General features: G+C 43.5%; 1 protein-coding gene across 2 annotated transcripts; it reads left to right on the forward strand.

Annotated features, from left to right (window-relative positions):
- Nucleotides 1–11,777: 11,777 nt before the first annotated feature.
- Nucleotides 11,778–24,559, forward strand: HNRNPA2B1 (heterogeneous nuclear ribonucleoprotein A2/B1). Of its 2 annotated transcripts, XM_088479436.1 has the most exons (13): nucleotides 11,779–11,964; nucleotides 12,936–13,046; nucleotides 15,449–15,595; nucleotides 15,685–15,895; nucleotides 16,012–16,113; nucleotides 16,191–16,265; nucleotides 17,548–17,610; nucleotides 18,466–18,591; nucleotides 18,674–18,823; nucleotides 19,219–19,307; nucleotides 19,659–20,525; nucleotides 20,668–20,781; nucleotides 24,407–24,559. In XM_088479436.1, the coding sequence occupies exons 1-10, from the start codon at nucleotides 11,959–11,961 to the stop codon at nucleotides 19,287–19,289; spliced, it is 1,062 nt and encodes a 353-aa protein (XP_088335562.1). In that variant the 5' UTR covers nucleotides 11,779–11,958; the 3' UTR covers nucleotides 19,290–19,307; nucleotides 19,659–20,525; nucleotides 20,668–20,781; nucleotides 24,407–24,559. The 2 variants fall into 2 exon arrangements, with proteins under 2 accessions (XP_088335563.1, XP_088335562.1); XM_088479437.1 differs by lacking the exon at nucleotides 19,659–20,525 and having other exon boundaries at nucleotides 11,778–11,964.
- Nucleotides 24,560–25,889: the final 1,330 nt, after the last annotated feature.

Raw genomic sequence — 25,889 nt, forward strand, 5'->3', positions numbered from 1 at the left:
TCTCCTCTCAGCTCAGGAGCGTCCCCGCCCTTGAACAACTGCTTTGGGACATCCCCATTGTCTCCCTATGGATCCAGAAGAAGAAAAGAAGAGTTTGGTAAAACGTACCCTTGTTAACTCTCTTTTTTCGAAGTCCATAGGGTCCACAGGGCACCCACCCTGATGCACCTGGCTTATATGGCTTTCTTCTCTAGGTCACTTGTTTCCTTCTCTGTCTGAGTGAGTGATTCTTCAGAGTACCAGTCTTCCTTCTCTCCCATCCTGCTCCTGCCTTGGGCTTGTTAACAAAACTGAGTTGCCCTCAGGCTGTGGGGGGTATAGGAGGAAGGACCGGACCATCCTGGGGCAGGAAAAAGCTTTTCTGTTGGTGTCCTGTCCTCCAAGTACCACCTGCACCCCATTGTCTCCCTGTGGGGGTCCCCCCTTCCTAGGGAATCCTAAGCCTCAGCTGACAAGTTGAGGGTGATGACTGCTTTGGTCAGGGGACCCAGTGAAGCGTCTCCGGCTGTGGCATTACATTCCCACTAGAAAGAGCCCGGTACTGGTTGTATAAAATACAGGGGACCCCTACGTATTTTTTTTCCCCGTATTTTTACAACCTGGACTGGCTCAGGAGCCCTGGGCTGGTTGTGTAAAATACGGGGGACCCTTACATCTTTTCTCCCCTGAATTTTCACAAACAGGACCAGTTTAAAAAGACCGGTGCTGGTTGTTAATTCATTTTTACACACAAGAAGACTACACCGATCTTACTGATCTGTGTAGCCTTCTGCAATAGACACTGCTGCTCAGGCTAAGCTTCAGGGCGTTACTTTCTATAATGGGTGCAGGTTGTGCGGGGCACACATCACACACCCTGCACCCATATTTTTAATACTTACAACTCCGCCACCGGAGTCCCACATCAGCGTCGATATCAGCGCTGTCAAAATTGCCTGGAAAATGGCCGCCGTGGCCATTTTCCTGGCATTTTGCGCATGCACAGTAGGGAAAACACCGGGAAAATGGCAGCGGTGCCATTTTCCCAGTGACCTGTGCATGCGCTGTAGACTCTGGGCACACTCCTTTCTCTCAGTGCGCAGTCGGCCACCGTAGAGAGAGGAGGGAGCCCCGGACAGAGACTGCACACACCCCTGCTAAACTTGCTAACCTGAAGGAGGTCTATTATTTTGCGATTTTATTTTTACTAATTCTGGGCCTTATTCAGCTCGCGTGGCTGCGTTCTCACGCACCCACTAGCTGCAAAATATGCTAATGAATGCAATCGCATGGCAACCGCAGCACTAAACCAAGACGCCCATCACTGTATAAAGCTACCCACTTCCCATGACATACATCCGCAAGTCAGTGAAAACACTGGTAACATCGAGTAACATTGGAACCATTCGCACAGTTGTGGTTGACCTGACCCTACCTCACAAACTGCTAAACTTCCTGTCGCCATCTAGACCTCTGCCAGCATATACAATAGCAGGGGCTTAATTATGCATGCCCCAGTAACGGCGTTCAAACGCACAGGCACTCCTGCGGTCCGCTGGCCACCCCCCCTCTCCATCCCTAAATGGTCACTTCATGTCAATCATTATGCTGTTGGACTGCGTGCACACTGCGAATGCTTGCCGGTTCATGCACTTGCGCTGCAATCCATATGCATAAGCAGAGAACAAACATCAACCGGCTGCGTGCGAATGCAGCCAGGCGATCCAGGCTGAATAAGGCCTTCTGTGCGAGTCAACAGCTCGCGCACTATTACTATTGTGCGAGTTGTATGGTTTCCATGGGAAAACATCTAGATGCGAGTTTGCAGTATGTGAATATTTAAAATGCTGGAAACATGCAAGTTTGATTGTTCTTGCACCCTATTACATATGCGATTTTTGAGATTGCTTGCAAGATGCGGCCGCTCGCTGGCAAAAAGGGGCCGGTTATTCAAATTCCATGCTCGCACTGCGTGCCATAAGGACGCCCTCTATGTCTTAGCGAGCTACGGCACTGAGCGTTCGCTAGTATATAAAGATTCCCCATTTCCCCTCGTAACACACGTTATCTCCAGGAATTGTTGGATTAATCGGTAACATTGAGAGCCATCGGAGCTGCTCACAGCCCTTGAGGTAGCCCTACCCTGCTGCAAACACTGTGATCAGTGCAGGCTGAAATACATGCAGGTGACATGTACAATGACGTTACTTTGCTAATTATGCACGCCCTTTAAACGGCGTTTTGTCGGCCTGACACGCATGCGTCCGCAACATCACTCCCCCATTTACTAGCACCTTCCCCTGTTACCACCCACAAGCGGCACTATCTGTCACTCAAAGTAATGACCTGATAGTGGCTTACGAGCAATCAAAATCCAAATGCAAAGACTGGCTTGCGCACGCGCACTGTGAATTATACACATGAGCAGATGGGTGAAAAATCGCTCAGAGCAACATAGTGCGCACGACTTAGCGACCGGGTCTGAATGAGCTCCATAGTTCGAGTTTAGGGCTAAACTTGCGCCTCTTTAGAACTCACACCCTATTACATTTAGCCCATTTTCCTACAGTGCAATAGGATCTGTTGCCACTGTGAGCCTTTCTAGGATGCTACAAGCAGCAGGCCAGTGGTCTGGAGATGGTGAATGCCCTCTCCCTCCTGCTGGGGCACTTAGTTATGATGCCTTGAGTGTCACTCAGGGGGCAAGTGCAGCACAGAACCAGAGGTGCCCTGTTACAGCGCTGTACACACACACAAACACATATACAGTCAGGTGTATAAATATTGGGACATTCACAGAATCTTCATATTTTGGCCTCTATTCACCACCACAATGGCTTTGAAATGAAACAAACAAGATGTGCTTTAACTGCAGACTTTCAGATTTAATTTGAGGATAATTATATCCAAATCAGGTGAACGGTGTAGGAATTACAACGGTTTCTATATGTGCCTCCCACTTTTTAAGGGGCCAAAAGTAATGGGACTATCAACTCAAAAGCTATTTCATGGACAGATGTGGGCTATTCCCTCGTTATTTCATTATCAATTAAGCAGGTAAAAGGTCTGGAGTTGATTCTAGGTGTGACATTTGCATTTGGAATCAGTTGCTGTCGACTCTCAATATGAGATCCAAAGAGCTGTCACTATCAGTGAAGCAAGCCTCTTTAGGCTGAAAAATCAAAACAAACCCATCAGAGAGATAGCAAAAACATTAGGTGTGGCCATATCAACTGTTTGGAACATTCTTAAAAAGAAAGAACGCACCGGAAAGCTCAGCAACACCAAAAGACCCGGAAGACCACGGAAAACAACTGTGGTGGATGACAGAAGAATTATTTCCCTGGTGAAGAAAAACCCCTTCACAACAGTTGGCCAAATCAAGAACACTCTCCAGGAGGTAGGTGTATATGTGTCAAAGTCAACAATCAAGAGAAGACTTCACAAGAGTGAATATAGAGAGTTCACCACAAGATGTAAACCATTGGTGAGCCTCAAAAACAGGAAGACCAGATTAGAGTTTGCCAAACAACATCTAAAAAAGCCATTACAGTTCTGGAACAACATCCTATGGACAGATGAGACAAAGATCAACTTGTACCAGAGTGATAGGAAGAGAAGAGTATGGAGAAGGAAAGGAACTGCTCATGATCCAAAACATACCACCTCATCAGTGAAACATGGTGGTGGTAGTGTCATGGCGGGGGCATGTATGGCTGCCAATGGAACTGGTTCCCTTTTATTTATTGATGATGTGACTGCTGACAAAAGCAGCAGAATGAATTCTGAAGTGTTTCGGGCAATATTATATGCTCATATTCAGTCAAATGCTTCAGAACTCATTGGACGGCGCCTCACAGTGCAGATGGACAATGACCCGAAGCATACTGCAAAAGCAACCAAAGAGTTTTTTAAGGCTAAAAAGTGGAATGTTATGCAATGGCCAAGTCAATCACCTGACCTGAATCCGATTGAGCATGTATTTCACTTGATGAAGACAAAACTGAAGGGAAAATGCCCCAAGAACAAGCAGGAACTGAAGACATTTGCAGTAGAGGCCTGGCAGAGCATCACCAAGGATGACACCCAGTTTTAGGATTTAGATTTAGGATTGTTTAGTTTGTCCCATTACTTTTGGCCCCTTAAAAAGTGGGGGGCACATATAGAAACCGTTGTAATTCCTACACCGTTCACCTGATTTGGATGTAATTACCCTGAAGTTAAATCTGAAAGTTTGCAGTTAAAGCACATCTTGTTTGTTTCATTTCAAAGCCATTGTGGTGGTGAATAGAGGCCAAAATATGAAGATTCTGTCAATGTCCCAATATTTATGCACCTGACATATACATATATATATATATATATATATATATATATATGCAGTATATACAACCCCCAGGGCCAGCAACAGAAATCACGGGGCCCGGTACACACAATTTAGTCCCCCCCCCCAACTTCATCCCCGAGTATCTGGCAGGCACAGGCCAGTCATTTGAGAGTCTGCCTTACCTATGTGTTTTCTCTGCAATGGGGAACTGTTGAAGAAATTGTTTCTCCCTAGGACTGCAGTCGGTATTCAGTTTTCACGAGGGGGATCGGAGGATGCCTGTTTGTGAAGGAATTTAACCAATGTGACTGTCATATAGCAGAGGTTTGACCAGAGAGAGGGTGATGGGGAGAGACAGAGGGTGAAGCATTGGATGACAGGAACAGGGTGACAGGGAAAGGGTAACAGTGAGAGGCAGAGGATGACAGGGAGTAGCATTGGATAACAGGGAGAGAGTAATAGGGAGAAGCAGTAGGTTACAGGGTAAGGATGAAAGGGATAGGGTGGCAGGGAGAGATGAAGACAATGGGAAGAGGGTGAGAAGGGGGACACGGTAAAGGTGAAAGAGAGTGGGTGAAAGGGAGAGGATGAGAGGCAGTTAGTGAAGGGGCAGAGGGTAAGTGAGATTTCTGTAGGAGGGTGTAAAGGGGTTTATTTCAGGAGAGAAAGAGATCTTTTTAGTGAGAGAGAGAGAGAGCGCAATAGCACATAACTGCTCTCTGTTCCGGGGCCAGTCACTACAGTATGACGTCAGGCGGACCCCCGGCAACTGCAGTCTGTGAGAGGAGAGGGGGGTCAGAGACGGGTGGGGAATGAGGGGACGAGACGAGAGGGCAGGAGGAGGGTCGGATCACCTCCTTTGCTGCGGCACTGCATTGTATGAGTCAGTCTGACTCGTTACAACTAGTATTGTCTGTGGGCTCCTCCGGGGCCCCTAAAATCTCGGGGCCCAGTACGGCTGTGCCCCTAGTCCCCCCTATCACCGGGCCTGATAAAACCTATATATCAGACGAATAAGGCAGCGCACAAAGGCGTCTTAAGTAGTGAAAATCATAGATTCCTTTATTTCAACACTAAAATGTCTAAATACTGTGTTGAATATACAGTGTTGATTAATTAAAAAAGAAAGCTCAATGAAACAGAAGCAGTATTTATTATGCACGAAAAAAAATAATGTAGGTTTACACTGGCTAGTGGTTTGTGTGTGTTTGTTAATTCAATGTATCATACAGTACTTGCCTACTTTTTTGGACCCCCATGAAGAGAAGCAGGATCCTGGCTGTTGACATGATAAAAACTCAAAAGTCTACACAACATTCTGGGAGAGTGTGAGAATATAAACCTTGTATTTGAAGGTAGTTAGCATTAACATGAGTACAAAACAACCCCCTTCACTAGATTTCTTACATAAAGGCAGACCCTATTCTTATACGCAAATATAAACAAACCTTTTGTTTTTAGATGCCAAAGTGTAAAAACCTTTTTAGGTTCATGCAAGCTTTGAAAAAAATCTTCTTTTACTTAGGGGAGGTTTCAACGTCATCAAACTGGATACAATGATTTTTTATTTTTAAGCAATAAATATTTCTATTTATTTATGTGCTGGGAAACATGCATGATTTGACATAAACATACCTGTTATACTTACACTATAGTGAGCAGTCATTGTAAGAAAAACATGGGGGTAGTAAATTATTTTGTAGTCAATTTTAAAATCGACTGAAATCGATAGACATCGACATCACGTTTCAGGGTCTGTACATTTACTAACAGTCATTTCTTAAATTGATTTGAAAATCAACACAGATGTCAGTCGGATTTTGCAGGTGTAAATGCATACTTGCCTACATCCCGGCTGCTTCGTTCGGGAGGGAGCAGCCAGGTCAGCTCAGCAGGGGACAGGGCCTGTATAGAGGGGCGTGGCTGGACACATTACAAGCCGTTTAGGGGCGGGACTGGGGCAGAGCCACGCGAACGCATCATTTATGCTCCGCCCCACTACACAATGCCAATATTCAGCGCAAATCGCGTCAAGAGCCCCTCCGCTGCGGGGATTTGGATCTACATTTTGCAGGGGGACTGAAGGGGTCGGGAGGCCTGTCTACTTTTCTGGGGGGCTAGTAGCGGCACCCGATTTTCGGGAGGCTCCAGGCCAAATCGGGAGAGTAGGCATGTATGTGTAAATGCCGTTGGCTGGTAGATCCTAGGGAGTGTATTTTTTGGAACCTGGGCTTTTTAGAGATTTCCAGTACTGAACTGACCAATTTGGGGCTGGTTTACATTATGGCAGGGGGACACCACATTGTCTGTCTCCCTGCTATAGTGTAGGCTCCTGGGCTGTTTCAGCCTGGTGCTGGTTATTGGAAAATCGGGGGGACACCATGAAGTTTTTCCCCCTGATTAAAATAGGCTAAAAAGTCCAAGACTGGTTATGGATTTAGGGGGGGGAACCCCACGCCATTTTTTTAAAATAATATTAACTCTTTCATTGCTTTTTTCCTAAGAAGCACTGCACAGATTATAGTGATCCGTGCAGTGTTTATCCCAAACTCGCCTGCCACAGATAGGTCTATTGGGGTCTATTTACTAAGCCTTGTATGGAGATAAAGTGAACAGAGATAAAGTAGCAACCAATCAGCTCCTAACTGCCATGTTATAGGCTGTAAAATCACAGAGTGTCAGTCCAGCAGTGATGAAATACAAATGTCCAGTCCCCTTAAAATAATTTCTCACTTTTCACCACATCATAATATTACAATGATATATCAATGGAAGAAAAATATAATAAAATGACCAGTGAATTCTGTGGCAGGCATTCAAACTGAATCTCACATTGGTTGATGAAACCGTGGCAACGTCTTGGGTTTCCATCAAAGCATTCCGGGGATGCCAACTGGAGACGAGACTTCTGTGCCACTGGAACGGGAGGGTGGACTGGAGGATTCAAAGGAGCAGACATGGTGGGAGGAGGAAGTAACGTGGCCAAGGTTGATTGGATGGAAAGTAGTTGCCCGGAGAGCTCTTGTAAATATTGAGCCACTTGATGCTGTGCTGCCTCCTGATTATCCATGTGAGAGGTGAGATCTTGCAACGTCCCTGCACCCTGGGATCCTGAAGCTTCCATTGTGCCTGTACAAACTGTCATGATAGGCTCAGGAGAATCTCTTACTGTGGAGCTGAAAGCTGAGGTCCCGGGTTGTGGAAGGAATCGGAGGCAAGGGGCATGGATGTATGTCCTCATCCACAAGTATCGGATGTTGGCGAGACCTGACCAAAGGCGCGGAGTCTAACCTGCTGGGAGGTGTTCACCAGTGACCCCTCCAAGCTGGATATGGGTTTAAGCTGCACCCAGCAAGCAGGTCGCGGCCCTTTGGTCAGGTATCCGATACAGGTAGGAAATGGATGGAGATAACACCGATGAGGCCCAGGAGAGTGTACTTCTGAAAGAAGCAGTAGCGAGGATTCTGTACTTGGATATTGTACTGAGTGTGCGGGCAAGATATCAGACGCACTGCTGGCACAGGAGAGTGGCACTGTAATTGTACTCGGTTGTTGTACTGAGTACGCGGGCAAGGTATCAAATGCACCGCTGGCACAGGAGAGTGATACTCTAGTTGTACTCAGAGGATGTACAGAGTACGCGGGCAAGGTATCAGACACACTGCTGGCATTGGAGAGTGACACTGTGGCATTACTCGGAGGATGTACAGAGTACACAGGCAAGGTATCCAGATGCAACGCTGGCACAGGAGAATAACTAGAATGACTCGAGAGCAGAATAGCAAGGGAACCTGGAATGAAGAGATGACAAGCAAACACTAGTAGAAACAACGTTGTACAGGCAACTTCCTGTTGTCCAGAGCCCAGCAATATACCCCAAAGTAGTAGACAATTGGAGGACAGTGTCAGCTGACAACAACCATACTACCATTGGACGAAGGGTCAGTCAGGTGATGAAGACTGTCATGGCTGCGCCCATGACGGCAACACCGGTAACCAAGTCACGGAGCAGCACATGGATGTCCAAGTGCACCTACGGCATAATCCTCAGCACATCACTCGCTGCCGCACCTAAAAACTGACCGCACGAGAAGTCAGGGGAAGTCGGCATGGTGGTGAGTAACAGCTGGTCCTAGACCGAAAACTGACACCCAGGAACCAATTATATGCAGATTGTGGCAATGCAGAGTTTAAAACAATTCTATCGCATATATACTTACCAATGAGGAGGCATAACTGGGTTGTTCCCATGTAGGCAAAATTCAGTAAGGATGTAAGAATGTGTCAATGGAACTGCAAGCTATGTAAAGTTGTATATAACAGTGATGCAAGCACACCCTAATGATAATGAGTCGCAAACCAAGCATACTGATAGGCGCTGAGCACCTCACAAGATATGTACATGTCTGCATGAGGTGAATATATGCATTTATTTTCATGCATGCAACATTGGAGCATATATGGCTGATTTGCGTTCAACGCACACCCTTCGCGTATGCTGAGAAGAGGATTTGTAAAATTATGTAATTTCTTTACCTTCCTTGCAGGAAGGTAAGCACCCTTTAGAGAGAGTTCCCTGCACAAAATCTCACCCTAGTAAGGGAGTTTCCCTTGTAGGCAGCAAGTATAAGGGGCCTATGTATTAATAATTGTGGAACTTTCGCGGTGGATATTTTTTATTGAAAATATCCTCGCTATGTACCAGTTATGTGCGGTGAGGTGAGGCAGAGACTTTCCTGTCATACTTAGGTGTACTCCAGGGTTTTTACTCTAAAAATGATAAGAAAATTTGAAAGAAAATATTATAAATATATTTTTTGTATTATTCTATTCATTTTAATAGTCAAAACTCCGGAGTAAAAAGTGTATGGCAGGTGAGGCACTGCCTCCCCTGTCTACCTTTTCCGCACATCCCTGATCAAAACACAGCAAATTTCCAGCACTATATACAGCTGCACATTTGTATAATGCCCACATGAACCCTCAGGTTCATATATGTATCTGCAAATCTGGGTCTCAAACTAGCCAGTGCCTCCTCAGCCATTTACATCACCATAGGCAAACGCAGGGGGGGTTTCCGTCTGCCTGGAAACCCCCCTCCCCAGCCCACACCATGACCACGATAGAAATAGTAATGTAATAAAATTTTACTAGTGCTGTATGTTCTTCTGCATGTTGTTCACAAATGAAATAATTAGCACCACCTGTGTATCTTTTAACATGTATCAGTCAGTAATAAGTACACCTGTGTACCAACTAGGAGATCTGGAAAACATTCACTATTAGGTATGTGCTGCTATAGAGCCTAATATGTACATATATGTCCAGGGCAGTGCTAGGCTATTCTGCTGCTCCCACAGACTCCCAGACTTGCTCTAATGCTCTGGAATGGTGCCCACATCTAAAATAAAAACTTTCAGCTCAGGCAGGATGGCCCTACTGCCGCATCTAATGGATTACTGTGATTGCTGGTCCTCTATATGCTGGAATTATGACACACAATATACTTTGTATGACGCATATTAAAGCTGGATAAGTGCTAATTCTACCCTCTTCATGGACTGGCCACACTCACTCTAAAATCAGGCATTTGGAAACCCCCCTCTAGAAATCCTGTGTTTGCCACTGATCACTGCTATGTACTAAATGAAACTCGCAGGGACAGCGTTTGTGATAACCCCTCTCCCTGCGAGTAATATCCCTGGCATTTTGTAGGAGTATGTGAAGACTCCTCCAGGAGAAGCTGACAGTGCATGTGCACACAGTGTGACGATGGTTTAAACTAACGGGGCCAAACTCTGAAAAGCTTAACTTTTCAGAATTTGGTACATAGAGATCAGATTCTAGTCCCAATTGATAATAATGGGGACTGCGATCTGTAATGCTAATTAGTATTCTGCAAGATATTCCTGTGAAATCTCCTGCATTAGGAGTACATAGCAACAAACCATAAAATTATGCAGAAACTGCAATTTCTACATCATTTTATGAAAAAAAACCCTTGATAAATAGGCCCCTAAGGGGCGTATGTATCAAAGCTTGATGTGAGATAAAATTGTGAAATATATATCGCCAACCAATCAGCTCCAAACTGTCATTTCTTAAGCACAGCCTGCAAAATGTAAGTTAGAAGCTGATTGGTTGGTGATATATATCTTACAATTTTATCTCACATCAAGCTTAGATACATATGTCCCCTAGTGTGATATTAAGTTAGTTTTATCTCCCAGACAATTGCATTTAATTTAAACTAAAAACATTCACAAGCTTTAGCATTTTCTGTTAAATAAAAATCAGAAACTTGAGGCCACCATACTCCCATGGCAGAGCTTATTTCCCCTTCTTGCTAGGCACCTGGAAGTGACGTGAGGGCGGAAATGCAGTTCATGGCCATGAAGGCCAGCTAAACAAGTTGTCCCCACTTAAACAAGAAAGTTGTCCCCTCACGGGCTCGCTGCGCTCACCACGCTCGGACTCGGTGGCTCGCCACATGGTTATATGCCAACTTGGATGGTAGGGAATGACGCTGGACACTGGCTGATCACGTCAGGGTCCTCTCCGTGAAGGGGATTTAGACACTACCAATACCTCCCATCTGCTACCTAATATAGGCAGGGCTTTCCTCATTTTCCTCCAAGCACTGTTATATATTGGTCAGCAGGACCTTTAGGGTGGAATTCAATTGATTCCTGACCCCAATGCGCCCGACGGAGCTATTCAATTCTTGCTCCTGTCGGGCACTATCAGCTGCCAGCGCTACATTTCAGCTCGCAGCCCCTGGTCGGATGAGAGCTGAAAAGTGCTAAAAGTGACAAGTTTGGGCGCCCAAACATCATTTTCGCGATCGCGCCCAGCACTTTGGTCGGGTTTAGCTGCTTTACGCGGCTAAACCCGACCACTTTGGGCGCGATCAGCACGAAAATCTGGAACAATTGCATAGCGGCCCGCGATCTCCTGTCACTTTAGACGGGAAATGCGGGCCGCGAAAACAATTGAATTCCGCCCTTTAAGTATTTATTTTTCTTCCCACCTATGCAATTACCTTACTGCACATGCTGTATGATTAACTGCACTGCAAATGATTCTGACAGCCACTGGAAACAATATACAAACGAACATATTTTACTGTAACCATTTTTCACATTATAAAGACAAAGGACAAAGGCTGATCTACAAGGAAAAAGACTACCCAGAATCCTTTACGTCTTTCTCCCATCCTCTCCATCACCATTGACCGGTCTTGGACGTCATAAGGGCGTAGCCAAATTCACAAAACACACATCGGTAATATTGTCTACCAACCTCCATTCATCACACGCCGCCTTACGACAATTTCGTGATTCCTGCCTTTGTCTTATTAAACAGCAGATGCCATGACAACAGGACTCAGGTTACGCTAACTCGCGGTGCTCCTAGCGCCGCCCACAGCTGTCATTGGTTGTGCCCGAGCCACTGAGTGACGTAGTTAGGCGTGGCCTTTCGTTGGTAAGAGAAGATTCTAGATCTAGGAGAGGAGTCTATGCTTTCCAGCCGTCGCCATTAGCTCTCAGCCCTCGACTGGGAGAGATACCCGTAGATACCCTACTGAGAAGCACCTTTTTTTATTATTAGTTTTTATAATTTATTTGTAGTTCGAAGGCGGTCTGCTCACTATGGAGGTAAGGCGGCAGCCGGGGAGTGTGGACGAAAGCGTGGGCTACGTGTCTGACTGGTGTGCTCCGGGTGATGCGTGTGTGAGCCGTTACATATATGTGTCCTGTGATGGATGTGTGAGCGTTACATATGTGTGTCCTGTGATGGATGTGTGAGCGTTACATATGTGTGTCCTGTGATGGATGTGTGAGCGTTACATATGTGTGTCCTGTGATGGATGTGTGAGCGTTACATATGTGTGTCCTGTGATGGATGTGTGAGCGTCACATATGTGTGTGTGTGTCTTGTGATGGATGTGTGAGCGTTACATATGTGTGTGTGTCCTGTGATGGATGTGTGAGCGTTACATATGTGTGACCGGTGCAAGCGTTACATGGGTGACCGATGCCGGTGTTCTCCAGGGGATGCTTGTGAGAGCGTTACATGGGTGGCCGGTGTGCTCACGGGGGAACGGTGCCGCTGTGCTCACGGGGAATGGATGCCTGAGCGTTATAGGACACGGGTGACCGGTGCCGGTGTGCTCCCAACCAGGTGAGGCGTGTGAGCGTTACACGGGTGCTCACGGGGGATGTGAGCGTTACATGGGTGGCAGGTGTGTTCCGAGGGATGCGTGTGTAAGCTAGATGATGCACAGGTTACTACCATCTATATACAGCGGGGTTGTGTATGCGATGTGTGGTGTAATGGCGTCCGAGCTCCCAGCCGCCATCTTGTGCCCGTCTCTGACTGTGCTGCAGGGAGCCGTGATGGCCGCAGTCCTCAGTGCTCCCACTAGGGCTGCCTATATCACTGTACATGGCCAGGAGACTGTACCATCAGCGCACTGCTGTTATATTACAGGCGGCCATGTTCCTCCTTCGTCTTTTTATTTAAGAAAAAAAAAGCCTCTGTTTAGGAGGAGAATATGGTGTCTCCGCTCCAGCATAACTGATTGGTTTATTGTTTTCAGGGTAATAAATATAATTTATCTTTACAGAGGGAAAAGGAACAATTCCGTAAACTGTTCATCGGAGGTCTTAGCTTTGAAACAACAGAAGACAGTTTACGGAAATACTATGAACAATGGGGGAAGCTGACGGATTGTGTAGTAAGTTTGTCTACCTTATGTACACACACCATTAAAGCTACATAAATGATTGCCATAAAGTGTTTTTATAATGCTTGGAGTTTTTAACCCATTAACAAGGTACATTTTGCTATGTACCGGTGTAATTGTTAAATAGCAATTTATTTTTGTATTTATAGTGATTTTATGGTAAGTGGGGGGGGGGGGGATCTACTACAGAGGATGTCTGCCAAGACTCCTGTACCTCCCAATTATCCCTCACACCCTATTGCATAGTAACTGTAATATTATACCCCTTTTACACCAAAATCCCGGGTCCGACCCTGGAATTTGAACACTGGTCAATCCCGGGTCGAACTCTGCTTCAGACCCCGTTTACACTGCAACTCGACCCGGGTTATTCCTGGGTTTGCCCCATTCACACTGAACCCGGGTAATCCCTGCTTTTCTCTATAGAAGTCATTAAAATTGGTCTGTTTTAAGGTCTGACAAAGATGGTCACAAAAGGCAACAAAACAGAGGGGTGGGGACTGATTAGAGCATTGCTACAGGTTGCTGTTCTGGCTGTGGCAGGCTGTGTATCAGCCTGCGTTTGTGGCTGTTGGTCAGGCTGCAGTTCTGGCTGTGGTAGGCTGTGTGCCTGCCTGCTTTTGTGGCTGCTGGTCAGGCTGCTGTGGTGCAGGTTGTTAGGCAGGCAAGCGATGGCTTCATGTGCGTCTCTCTGCAGGGCACTGACAAATTACATCATCTGCCAGTGCCCCAGAAGCTCCAATCAGCATCTTTCAGAGCTAGCCGGGTCAAATAAGCAGGGTAGCACCCGTTCACACTGCCGCATGACACGGGAGAACAACCCGTGTTCAACCCTGCTCTCAACCCGAGTAAGATTCCCGGGTAAATCAACCCGGGAAATTTTTCTGGGAGCCGTTCACACAGAGCATCGACTGGCAATAACCCGGGTTATTCCGTTGGTGTAAACGGGGTATTACTAATGTTGGACTACCATAATGGGACAGTGTGCATACAAGTGTGTGTCACATCGCTGAAAACTGAATTCCCTCTATGTAACTTGTGTATGTGATTTCAATTTAACTGTGGATGTACTGTATCATGTACTCGTTCTGTTGAGTTCAGTGCTGGATTGGATAGTAGTTCGCAACCAATCACAACAGTTTTCTCTGAAAACCTGCCCAGTTGTGTATGCCTGCCATTCCTATGCACCACAGATTGCAATGTTTTGGTTTAAAATCCAAATTTAGGGGCCTATGTATTAATCGCGTTACTGCCATGATTGACAATCAAACTCGCCTTGAGTATTTTCATTTTTAATGAAAATATCCTGGCCATGTATAACTGGGAACTCGCAGGGACAGCTGTTGCAGTAACCGCTGTCCCCGCGAGTTCTATCCCTGGCATTTTGGAGGAGTCTTTCACTTTCCGGGGGAAGCTGACACTGAGCATGCGCACAGTCTTCTTCCGGACCTGGCCGAGGGCTGCAAGGGAGAGATTGAAAGATCTCTCTCATGCCACTGGGGCCTCTGTAGGCTTACAGTAGTTTACAGCATCTGAAGATGGTGTAAACTACCTGTGCTAAACTTCAAAAAGCTTAACTTTTTGGAGTTTAGTACATAGGGGTCAGATTGTAGTCCCCATTGGTAATAATGGGTAATTCAATCTGAAATGCTTAGCACTTTGCCGATTTCTGTAAAATCTCCTGCAATGTGCCATTAGTACATAGGATCGATGCATAAAATTATGCAGAAACTGCAGTTTCTGCATAATTTAATGTAAAAACTTACCTGATACATGGTCCCCTAAGATTCAGTTATTTTACTATTGTATTTGTCTAAAAGCACTGCTTTTGTCAGTGAAGGCTCATCTCCGTTAATACACCTCAAATGCACAACCCTCCATATATCAGTGGTTCTCAAACTTTTGTCACAGCACTTATAGTATCAGAATTTATTATTTGGCTCACGGCATCCCTAGGCTGAAAGCTTCATATTCTGACAAAATTTAAATTGTCAATAGTGTTTACCTGCTATTCTTGGGTTCAATTATGTAGTGATGAACAGAGTTACAATTCTACAGTCATTTTATGATGGGCAAAACAAGTGGCTGCCAATCACACTAATGCCCCAGGGCAGCTCGCTGTGCTGCTGCAACCAGTTTGGAAACCATTGCTATCCTAAAAAGTCTGTCTCCTTTGTGTAACATGTAATGTTAAGTCAGTTCTATAATTCTATGGCTAACTGACTCAGTCAAGTGTTCATATAAATGATCTCACTCACAGTGGACTGTGTGTGTTCATTTAATTTTAAATCTGGCTTCTGTAAAACTCAGTTGTGAATTAAGCTCATGCTGTTATGGAGCATACACGCGGTCAGATGAACGATTGAACATTAAAAAATTGTTTCCCCCTCTAGGTGATGAGGGACCCTTCGAGCAAAAGATCAAGAGGCTTTGGGTTTGTAACTTTTTCTTCAATGGGTGAAGTTGATGCTGCAATGTCAGCACGTCCACATTCTATTGATGGCAGAGTTGTGGAGCCTAAACGTGCTGTGGCAAGAGAGGTGAATACATCTTTAAAAATTGGCCTAAGCAAATCTATTTTAATTTTCTACATATTGACAAACTAAATGTATATCTTTTTTGGCCTTAGGAATCTGCGAAGCCTGGTGCACATGTTACTGTTAAAAAGCTATTTGTTGGGGGTATTAAGGAAGATACTGAAGAACATCACCTTCGTGAATATTTTGAAGAATATGGAAAAATTGATAGTATTGAAATAATTACAGACAAACAATCTGGCAAGAAGAGAGGCTTTGGCTTTGTAACATTTGATGACCATGATCCAGTTGATAAAATTGTCTGTAAGTTACATTCTCAAACAGTAGCAGGTGTTTTTTCATTCATTAAACTTAAATGGTTTGTTTTAATTGATTTGGCGTGGCTTGATATATACGGTTTCATTTTTTATTTTGTTTAGTGCAAAAATATCACACCATAAATGGTCACAATGCAGAAGTAAGAAAGGCTTTATCGAGACAAGAAATGCATGAAGTACAGAATACAAGGAGTAGCAGGGGTGGTATGTATCGTAATGCATATAACCAATTTATCAACCAAGTTATTTGTGCCATTGTCTTGAAGCACTTTCTTTTGTAGGTAATTTTGGATTTGAGTCGCGTGGCGGTGGAAACTTTGGCCCAGGACCTGGAAGCAATTTCAGGGGAGGTTCTGGTACGTAAAGTTTTCACAATTTTTTTACGGGGGTTTTTTTTTGTACTTTATACAGTGCTTTCCCCTTGAACTGTAGGTACTCTTAAGCTGACCATAAACCAGACCAACTTTTCTTCAACCATCCAACTGGTTGGTTGGAGTAAAATTCTAGTAATGCATGGGAGAAAATGGCAATCAGCAATTTGCTCCCAAACGCCAGAAAATATGAAAAAGGTTGTTCAGGCAAGTTGTTTAAATCTGTTTGATTTAAAAACGTGTCTGAACAACAGCCTTCGCCAATTTTCTGGTGTTTGGGAGCAAATGGCTGATTGGTAATGCATGGGAGCTGGTTGGAGGAAAGTTGGTCTGGTGTAGAGCCAGCTTAGGTCAGTGGTTCCCAAACTCTGTACTCAAGGCACCCTAACAGTCCAGGGCTTCAAGATATCCATAGCTAAGCACAGGTGACTTCATTAGTACCTAAGTTAGTTTAATTGGCATCGGTATGAATGACCTATGTCCGACAGCTCAAAAGACCAGCAGCAGTGAAGATTCCCGACAAAATAAGTAACTAATTTTGTCCTGAGGACAGGGTTTGAGAACAACTGGTATAAATAACCGGGATGCAGTCAGGAAGACTGCAATCCTGACAGGGTATTAATGATAGGCATCAAAATCCCGATGCCTATCATCCCTATGCCAGGAGCCCGACGCCCAGCATACTGAATAAAGATAAGCTGGGTGCAGGCAACCGCAAAAGGGCGGGGTGAGAAGAGAGAGAGGCTTAGATTTAGGGTGGGGTTAGGCACCCCTAAAAGGTGGGTTAGTGTAGGGATTTAGGTTAGCGATACTTATGTAATTAGCAGTCGGGATCTTCACCTCTGCCGGGCCTCCGCTGTCTGGATTTGTTGTGGTAAATCATACTGATCCCCTTTAAAACCTGTTCTGTTAGGGTGCCTTGAGGACTGAATCAGGAACCCTTGTTCTAGGTGTCAATGGAATATGTAGTGATTCATTTGGGGAAAACCTTTCCAATCACTCATGGGTATGATCTACTTTTCAGCTACATATTAACTAAAATGGCTTGTTTATGGACTTTCAGAACATGTGAAACTATCTTACTCTTTACATACTTTATCAATATAGTATACAAAGTTTTTTAGTTCTGCACACATTCCTAGTGCATAAGTGTATCAGCCTTAAAGGAGCAGAATAACTGGATATGATTGAGCAATGACCAATTTTGTTAAACACCTACTAGGTAATGGACCTGCTGTGTAGGTAATCACTGTTTTATTTTTACCAGATGGCTATGGTGGTGGACGTGGTTATGGTGATGGATACAATGGTTATGGTGGTGGTCAAGGAGGTGAGAATATTTCTCTGCCATGTGCTAACGAAAGTCATTAAGATAAAAATGTCATAGAATGCAGTTTTCACTCCCATATTTCCACAGAGGTGTATGATTTCTGAGGCCAAAATAAACTCAGTAGATATATATTTTCCAGTCAATGTTGTGTTACAAACTGCTGATGCAACACTTCTTTATGGGGCCCATTTATCAATTATTTCCGGCATGTTTTTGGGGGAGGCCTGCAAATATTTAGTATCCCCTAGTTTTATGGAGGGACTTGCTGCGGTACCTCTGTTTTTGACAGCAACAGCCTTAGGTTTCTATGGGGGATGCAGTGCTGTCAGATTTACTAAGTTTCACATGCCAGAGTTTGGCCCCTGCAGCGAATGCCACAGAATTTACCTGTAGACAATGTATGCACTAAGTCCCGGCAGCAGGCATTTCACTCCGAGCACATCGCATGGAAGAGTTCCTTTCGGGTGTTCCTGCGAGTGCTGATACTTTTGGCTGGTATGATCGCAAACTGCAATGTGATCATGGATGCTAATATCCTGCCCAGATCACATTCTGTATGTTCTGGATAAATGGGTCCCTAAATTTGCTGCCAAAAATGTTTTTGTAGATAGTGTAACTATACTTTTATTTTTATGCTGTAACTATACCTGGTGAACTTAAGAAGAAACACTTATGTTAAAAGTTAAGAACTTAAGTTTTATAGAATCGATGGTAAAGCAGTAGCAGATTTCTGAAAACTTGTAAAATGTTGACTTTTATTAGTCGTCACACTAGTATAATGCAGAAAACAAGCATAGTTTGCTCTGCCTTTTTATTTTTTAATGTAACTTTTTAATTCACATTTTGCTCCTACAGGTGGTAACTTTGGAGGCGGACAAAGTTATGGTAGTGGACGAGGTGGATATGGCGGTGGTGGTGGCCCAGGCTATGGCAATCAAGGTGGTGGATATGGTGCAGGAGGCTATGATAACTATGGTGGAGGTAGTTTTTATTGTCACTAGGAATTCAACCATCCATTTTTGTTTTGTTTTTTTTTTGTTAAAATTCTATCTGGTTACTTTAGGGAACTATGGTGGCGGTGGTGGTGGTGGAAATTACAATGAATTTGGAAACTACAACCAACAATCTTCGAGTTATGGGCCAATGAAGAGTGGTGGAAACTTTGGTGGTGGTGGCGGCGGCGGCAGGAGCATGGGAGGACCATATAGTGGAGGTAAAGGATTGTCAGGATTTTTTTTCTTTTATGCACATCTAGCACTGCTTATTATCCTTTAACTGCACCAGTTGGAGCTAATGCTCTTCTATGTAGGCTGCCTTGGCTGTGTTGCACAATTTCAGGCACTCTGTTGTAAAAAAGCTAGTAATATGATTAATATTGTTGCAGCTCCTAATAGGCACTACTATGAATACCAAAAATCTCCCATTTATAGTTCTTGTGGTCCTTGGATTGACTATTCACAATCCCTTTCATTGTTTTGGCTATTGAAATTGCAAAGTGATTAACTTTAATTTTATTCTGTACTCTATAGTACACATTAAGAACCAGTTCTCATCAGGCTGATAAGGCACTGTATGCTTTAGTATTTTAAATGCGTTTTGATGTTGTAGGCAACTACGGTCCAGGAAGTGGGAGTGGAGGCAGTAGTAGTGGTGGATATGGAGGGAGAAATCGTTATTAAATACCTGACTCCTCCTGGGTAAGTTTTCTAAATGCACTCTTCAGGTGGGTTTTTTTTGTTCATCCTCTGGCAGATGGAGTACACTAAGTCTGCTTCAATGGTTTTTAAGACTCTTAAATTGTAAAGCTCACTTTTCTCGTGTTTGTTGCATTACGTTGTTATATTTTATTCAACGTATGCATCAAGCTTGCTGGTGTGTGTAACAATCATTTTATAACGTCCATTTGCGCAAGGCCTAAGCTTTTTCCGTTTTATTTTAAGCACATGTTTAGCTGCAGGTTAAGCTAATCAGGATAGTATTGTCTTTAAACTGGGTAGCTGGATAATATCATAACCTATTCTTTTTGCTCTTTACTTCTGTTGAAACAGGCTTCACTGTATAAATAGGAGAGGATGAGAGCCCAGAGGTAACACAGCTGCAGGTTATCGAGATTACAAAGTTTAAGGAGACATTATCTCAGTCATGCATAAAACATGCAGTGATATGACAGAAGACACCAGAGCAGATGCAGAGAGCCATTTTGTGAATGGAGTGGAATATATTTAAGTACATTACCTTACAATGGAGGAAGGACTGTAAAAATATACCTTTGAGACAGTTTCATAGGTTTTTAATTGTTTATTTGTAGTGGTCTTTGTACAGAGTGCAGCAGCATTTCTTTTTGATAATGTTCAATTTTTAAGTTACTTTACGTTACAGGTAATGTGAAACTTTTTTTTAAGATTTCTGAACAGTTGACGCAACTAGCCAGGATCATGGTGTAATGAGACTTTCTATTTTCCTTTTAAATTTCAGTGTGTGTATAGTTAACAAGCTGTTGTACACTTTCATTTAATAAAATAATTCGAAAGGAAATACTTGTCTCTTTCCAGACTTATGAATTTTCTTCTGACAAGGAAAAGAGTAGCAATGAGTGTTAAGTGTCTGTGTTTTGCCAGTCATAAGGAGAAAAGTACTTAGGTTGTTAAGGGTATCACTGCAAAGAGAAACGCCTGTTTAGATCTTTTAGATGCAGCTGCTGCTTCCATGGCAAGTAATGGAAATATTCCCAGCGAGGTACTCTACCCAGAGACACAGGTCTAGTACAAGAACCCTTGAGAGCGACTTCTAAGTTCAGTCATTTAACACTGAGCTGCAGTTCTGGATAAAGGTTTTTGCTACACTAGATTAAGGATGTCTACGAAAGCTGAGGGGGTAGAGCAAAGTAGTGCTAAGCTTCATATAAACCTCTGTAGGTAAGATCTTATTCTTTCTTTTTTAAAACAGTTGATTATAAGTACAGTGTAGTTGCTATTTTAGCCTCTAAACTTAAATGTATTGTGCACAATTTTGAATTCTGTAAGATTTAGTACGGTTTTTCTCTTGCTGGAATTTTAGCAATGGTTTGAAAATGGACAAGCAGTCTGACACAGACTGAGCTTCATTTCAACAAATGAAACCGTGCATACATATCAAAGTGGTCGTTTCTGGGATCCTTACAGGATATTACAGGTAACTATAAAACTATAATATGGTTTTCTCCTTAGCCCTCCTGACAATACCTTTCTCCTTCCTTGCTCCCAAACTAGCTAAATTGGACACTTTAATGTAATAGTTTCTAGCAAATCGTTAAGGTTTTTGAAATACATTTTATAAATAAAGCTAGTGATTGTGGAGTGGACTTGTAATATGTCCTTGTAGATTTACAGTTGGAAGGGTACATATCCTATCTCAAATCTGCATTTCTGTGCTAACATGAAGCTGTCCAGTACTTGTCTGTCACCTATAAGGCAGGTAGTATTTACCCTGCATGAACAAAGTTCACATTTGCATTACAACCTGACTTGTAGAGATGCAATTATGCACCCTTTAGTGGTATCTGCTCCTATACATTGATGTGATCTAAAATTTAGATGATAATATTTAACTAAGATTTTCACCAAAGGTGCAGCCTGTACATGTATATTTGACAGCAAGACTAGAATGTTATGGAATCTCTGCTTATTGGTACTTCTGCCAAAGGGAGCAGATGGACTGACTATTTAATAGTGGCAGCAGATGCACAAACATTTCCAATGACTGATTTCTGTGTGCTCTTAGGATTTTCTTTTCCGTCTGCACCATACAGCTTTTTTAGAACGATATCCATATATGTTACGTGAATGTTCACCACTTTGTCAATTACAACAGACACTGCTATATTGTCATTAAGCTGGAGTATAGCAGACAATATTCACTGATGTGCCATGTCATGGGATAGATGCCTAGTATAGAATAGAACCCCCTCTAGCCCGGCAAAGTGCAGTAACTCTGTGGCATCAATTCCATATGTAGATGAAGACGTCTGAAGAGATGTTGACTCCTGCCGTCAGGATAACTTCCCACAGCTCCCAGACATTTGTAGGTGCAGTATCTTGGGAGCGATGGACCTCTCCACCAGGTCCCAAAAATATTGCTCAATTAGGGTTCATGTCGGGTGAACTTGGTGGCCACACAATGTGTCAGAACTCTCTCTAGAATGCTCCTAGAACGAATTCTGGTTAACTTGGAACCGAATACACTGTGCATTAACCTGCTGGAATATTCCATTGTTGTGGTACATGAATGGCTGCAAATTGTCATTGTGCAGTGCAACGTAGTGGTGAATGGTCAATTACTTCTTCAAGCGAACCCAACCCATGCCACGTGGAACGACCATCAGCCTGCATGGTGCTTTGTTGACAATAGAGAACCATGGCCTCATTGGGTCTGCGCCACACTATCAGCCCGAAACTGGCACCATGACTCGTTGTACTACATCACAGGTTGTCAGTCCTGATGAGGTGCTGTCTCCATTGTCGTAGTGTTAACAGGAGCACTTTGGTGTGTCTTCTGCTTCCATATCCTATGGAGGCTAAAATAAAAATCTGACCTGACCTGCTGGATTGGAGTCTGGTACCTCCTGTGTTTTAAATGTAGATGTGATTTGAGCCCATGTTGCTTGTCAGTTACCATGGACAATTCTGGCCAGATGCCGCTGGTTACTATCATTAAGCACCCATATTCGGCCACTGCGCTGTCCAGTGTGGGAGGGAATTCCTTCCATGAGGTATTGCACTTGTGACAACGTAGATCGAGGCATATGGAATGTCCGTATAACTCCGAAAATGGAATGTCGCATCTATTGGGCACCCACTGTCATGCCCCGTAATAGCTCTGATATTTCATGTTACCTTGTCATGCATACCTAGCCAGTGTTCAAACTTGCTTACAAGATGTTCGATTACAACTGATGCAGGTCTGGGCATTTCCAAGACATCACAGTACAGTGAAGCCGTCTACAATTACATAATGCTATGCCATGCCTTTTGGCACTTCAGTGTACAGTGACGGTCCTCTAAGTTGGGGGGTTAAGATATAAAGCAGCATTTGGACAATACACTAATTTTACTACGGTTTTTCAGTGATCTAATTGAGTCTGGAGATAACCTGAGTTGCCACTGCAGCTGTATTTAATGTTAACAGTATTGTATACATACATTAATTTCAATTTTGTGGCATTAATGCTCTACAAAAACACAGAAGCACCATACTTATACATGGAGCTGCCATTTTGGCAGCTCCATGTATAAGTATGGTGCTTCTGTAGAGCATTAATGCCACAAAATTGAAATTAAAGTATGTATACAATACTGTTAACCTGAGTTGCCACTGCAGCTGTATTTAATGTTATCTCCAGACTCCATTAGATCACTGAAAAACCGTAGTACATTAGTGTATTGTTCAATTGGAACTTAACATGGGTTATAGAGCACAGTTATGTAAGGTTGACAACATCTTGGTGCATGACTCCACTATTTCACATCTTTGAGTTTGCCAAGCTGTAGATTGCGGTCATATGGAATAGTGATCGCGCTGAGCCAAAAACAAAAAAAAGTTTATCCCTCACTCTAAACTGGGTTCCTACCTGGCCTTTTCTGGGTCCCAGCTAAATTTAAGGTTTTCAGTAAATCTAACAATTGGACTGCCGGTCATTATTTGGAGTGTGTGTTAAACACACACAACTAGCAGAGGGGGGTGGTTGTGGGACAACCCTATACACTCACCAGGGTCTGGCAGCAGTAACATCAGATTGACTTCCTGTCATTAGTGCGCTGACTACGTCTCAGTCGGCTCTGTAGTACTTCAGTGTGGTGAGCTGTCTTGGGATCTTCCCTGCTCACCATACTGAGCTCAACAAACCAGCTGCACTAATGACAGGCAGCCAATTTGATTATCTGCTAGGCTCTGTCACATCTCACTCAATGCTGCCGGGCCGGCAAGTATACACAAGCTGCCCGGCAGTCGTCAAGCAGCTTCTGTTCCCCTGATGCAGACATAAGCAGGCTCCCCAAACACTCCGGGCTCTGGGTGCATGTCCCGGCAGTGGCCACACATTGCCAACTATGTGGTGGCACCCTTGTGCAGCCGCTCAGCTGGGACATGCCCTGAGCACCATTTGCCCCTTTAACCACCAAGCCCCCACCTGCTACCCATTTATACTTACTGGAGGCTGTCTTCATTCTGTCTGCCCCAGTCGTTACGGAGCCGTATGTCACTGCAGCGCCGCTACATGGGCCAGTAAAGGCGCCAATGAAGTCTGCCTTGACTCCACCCCTGCTTTTTATAGCCAGCATCCGGGCCAGATAATCAGGGAGCCAGGGATTGGCTGCAGCAGAGCATGTCCCTGGGGACCCACTCATTTTGAAAAAGTGAGTCCCCGTTTCTCAATGCAGGGTAAAATACGCACTATAGTGTGTATTTGTGATCACTGGAATCAGATTGGCTGGAAGTAGTGTGAACTCTCAAAGGCTGTGTAATACAGGTTTGAATATACCTTAAGATTTCTTTCCTTGTAATATAGTGGCTTTACACTTTGTCACTTTTACATTAATTTATGAAAGTATGCTGAATAAATATTAAATATGGTTAACTTTTTTCCATACTCAATAATGCCAACTGTGACCATTTTAACATTACCATAAAGTGTGTGCGTGTGTGTGTGTGTGTGTGTGTGTGCGCGCGCGCGAGCACATGGTGCTATATTTTATCTAAGTCCGGGACTGTATGGTCTTTTTGTAATACTAAAGCAATGACCTAACTATTCTTTGTCTGACAGGTCGTTCTGGAGCAGGTAACATTGCACATGAAGACTTGATAAGAAGTGGAGCTGAAGTACCAATTCGATTTTTAAAAGAGAAATTTCTATATGCAACTTCCAGGCTGGTCCTGCGCACTTAAGCTGTTTTTAATAAAGCTTATTTTTTTTTTTTATTGTGTAAATGGTTGACTTTGTTAAATAGCTAGAATTCCACTCATTATACCTGAACCGGGGTGTGGTTTCAGTGGAGCTACTGATATTGTCATCTTTGCGGGCTACACTAATTACTATGACCAATACTACAACTAAAATCCAGCTAGTTGCTTTTGAGATTAGTGTAGTCCTTGAATTTGAATTTAAAGTCTGTAGTCATTATAATGCTTAATCAGGCTTTTTTTTTTTTTTTTAAGGTGCATAATCAATTAGCCGCAAGTTTGTTTTCCTCTAAAATAATGTGGGTGTTGCGACCCAACATTCAATGTGTGCTCTACCTATACATGATGTATCCAATAGAGAGAACCTTTTTTTTTTTTTTTCCTGGGCAAACCCCCATTGGAAAATGTAAAAATCTAATATATAATTTTATTTATTTTTTAATAAAAATTGGGTCACAGCCTGTACCATAAATATAAATTGGGAAACAGTAGTGGTTATTACTGTCCAAAAGAAAAATATCAGCTATACAAGGCATTTATAAAAATTATATTTTAAGCAAAAAAATGAAACTCTTTAATAACAAACCTATGGAACAAGATGCAAAAGGGAACATTTTTTAGGCCAATTTTAAATATTTTTTCTTAAAATTTATATACACATAATTGAATATGCCTCTTATGAAGGTTTAATTATTACTCAGTTCAAGAATATAGGAGTAGTCCAGTGTTTTCCTAATGGTCCGCAGTGTGGTTTCATTCTTATATTGCCAAATCGCCCAGCCCAAATGTTTTTGTTTTGTCCCCACCTTCCAAGGGTCATGCAGGAGAGTGTTCTGTGCTGCTGATTGCAGGCTGTCTTCTTTTTTTTTTTTTTTTTTTTTTTTTTCTTGCCCTGCATGGTTGCTACTGCTATAGCAAATGTGTAGAACATTGTGTCCAGTGTGGGCACCCTCACTCATCCTCGAACATGCATAACCTATCTCGTCAGGTTGGTCTGTATGTTCAGGTGATGACAGATGCTGACAACGACCAGCGGCAGCGTGCATTACTGGTCATTGCCAGCATAATTACTGCACGATTAATGAACGATAACTGTCGTAATTGTTCATTTTAATTGTGTAGTGCAGGGTTCAGGGAACTTTTTTACCTTTTACCCCAAAATATATTTAGATATGCTGACGTTACCCCCTTGATTTGAAAGGAACGAAATCATACAGTAGTGCCACTTGTACAAAAAAAACACCTTAATCCCCACTCCTGCATCCGCCGCTGTCCTGTCCGCCCGGCTGCTCCTCGGAACAATGGGAGAGACGTCATGACGTCTCTCCCATAGTGAGCAGGGAGAG

This window comes from Taudactylus pleione, unplaced genomic scaffold (genome assembly GCF_031769625.1).
Source record: "Taudactylus pleione unplaced genomic scaffold, aTauple2 ptg000233l, whole genome shotgun sequence".
NCBI lineage: Eukaryota > Metazoa > Chordata > Amphibia > Anura > Myobatrachidae > Taudactylus > Taudactylus pleione.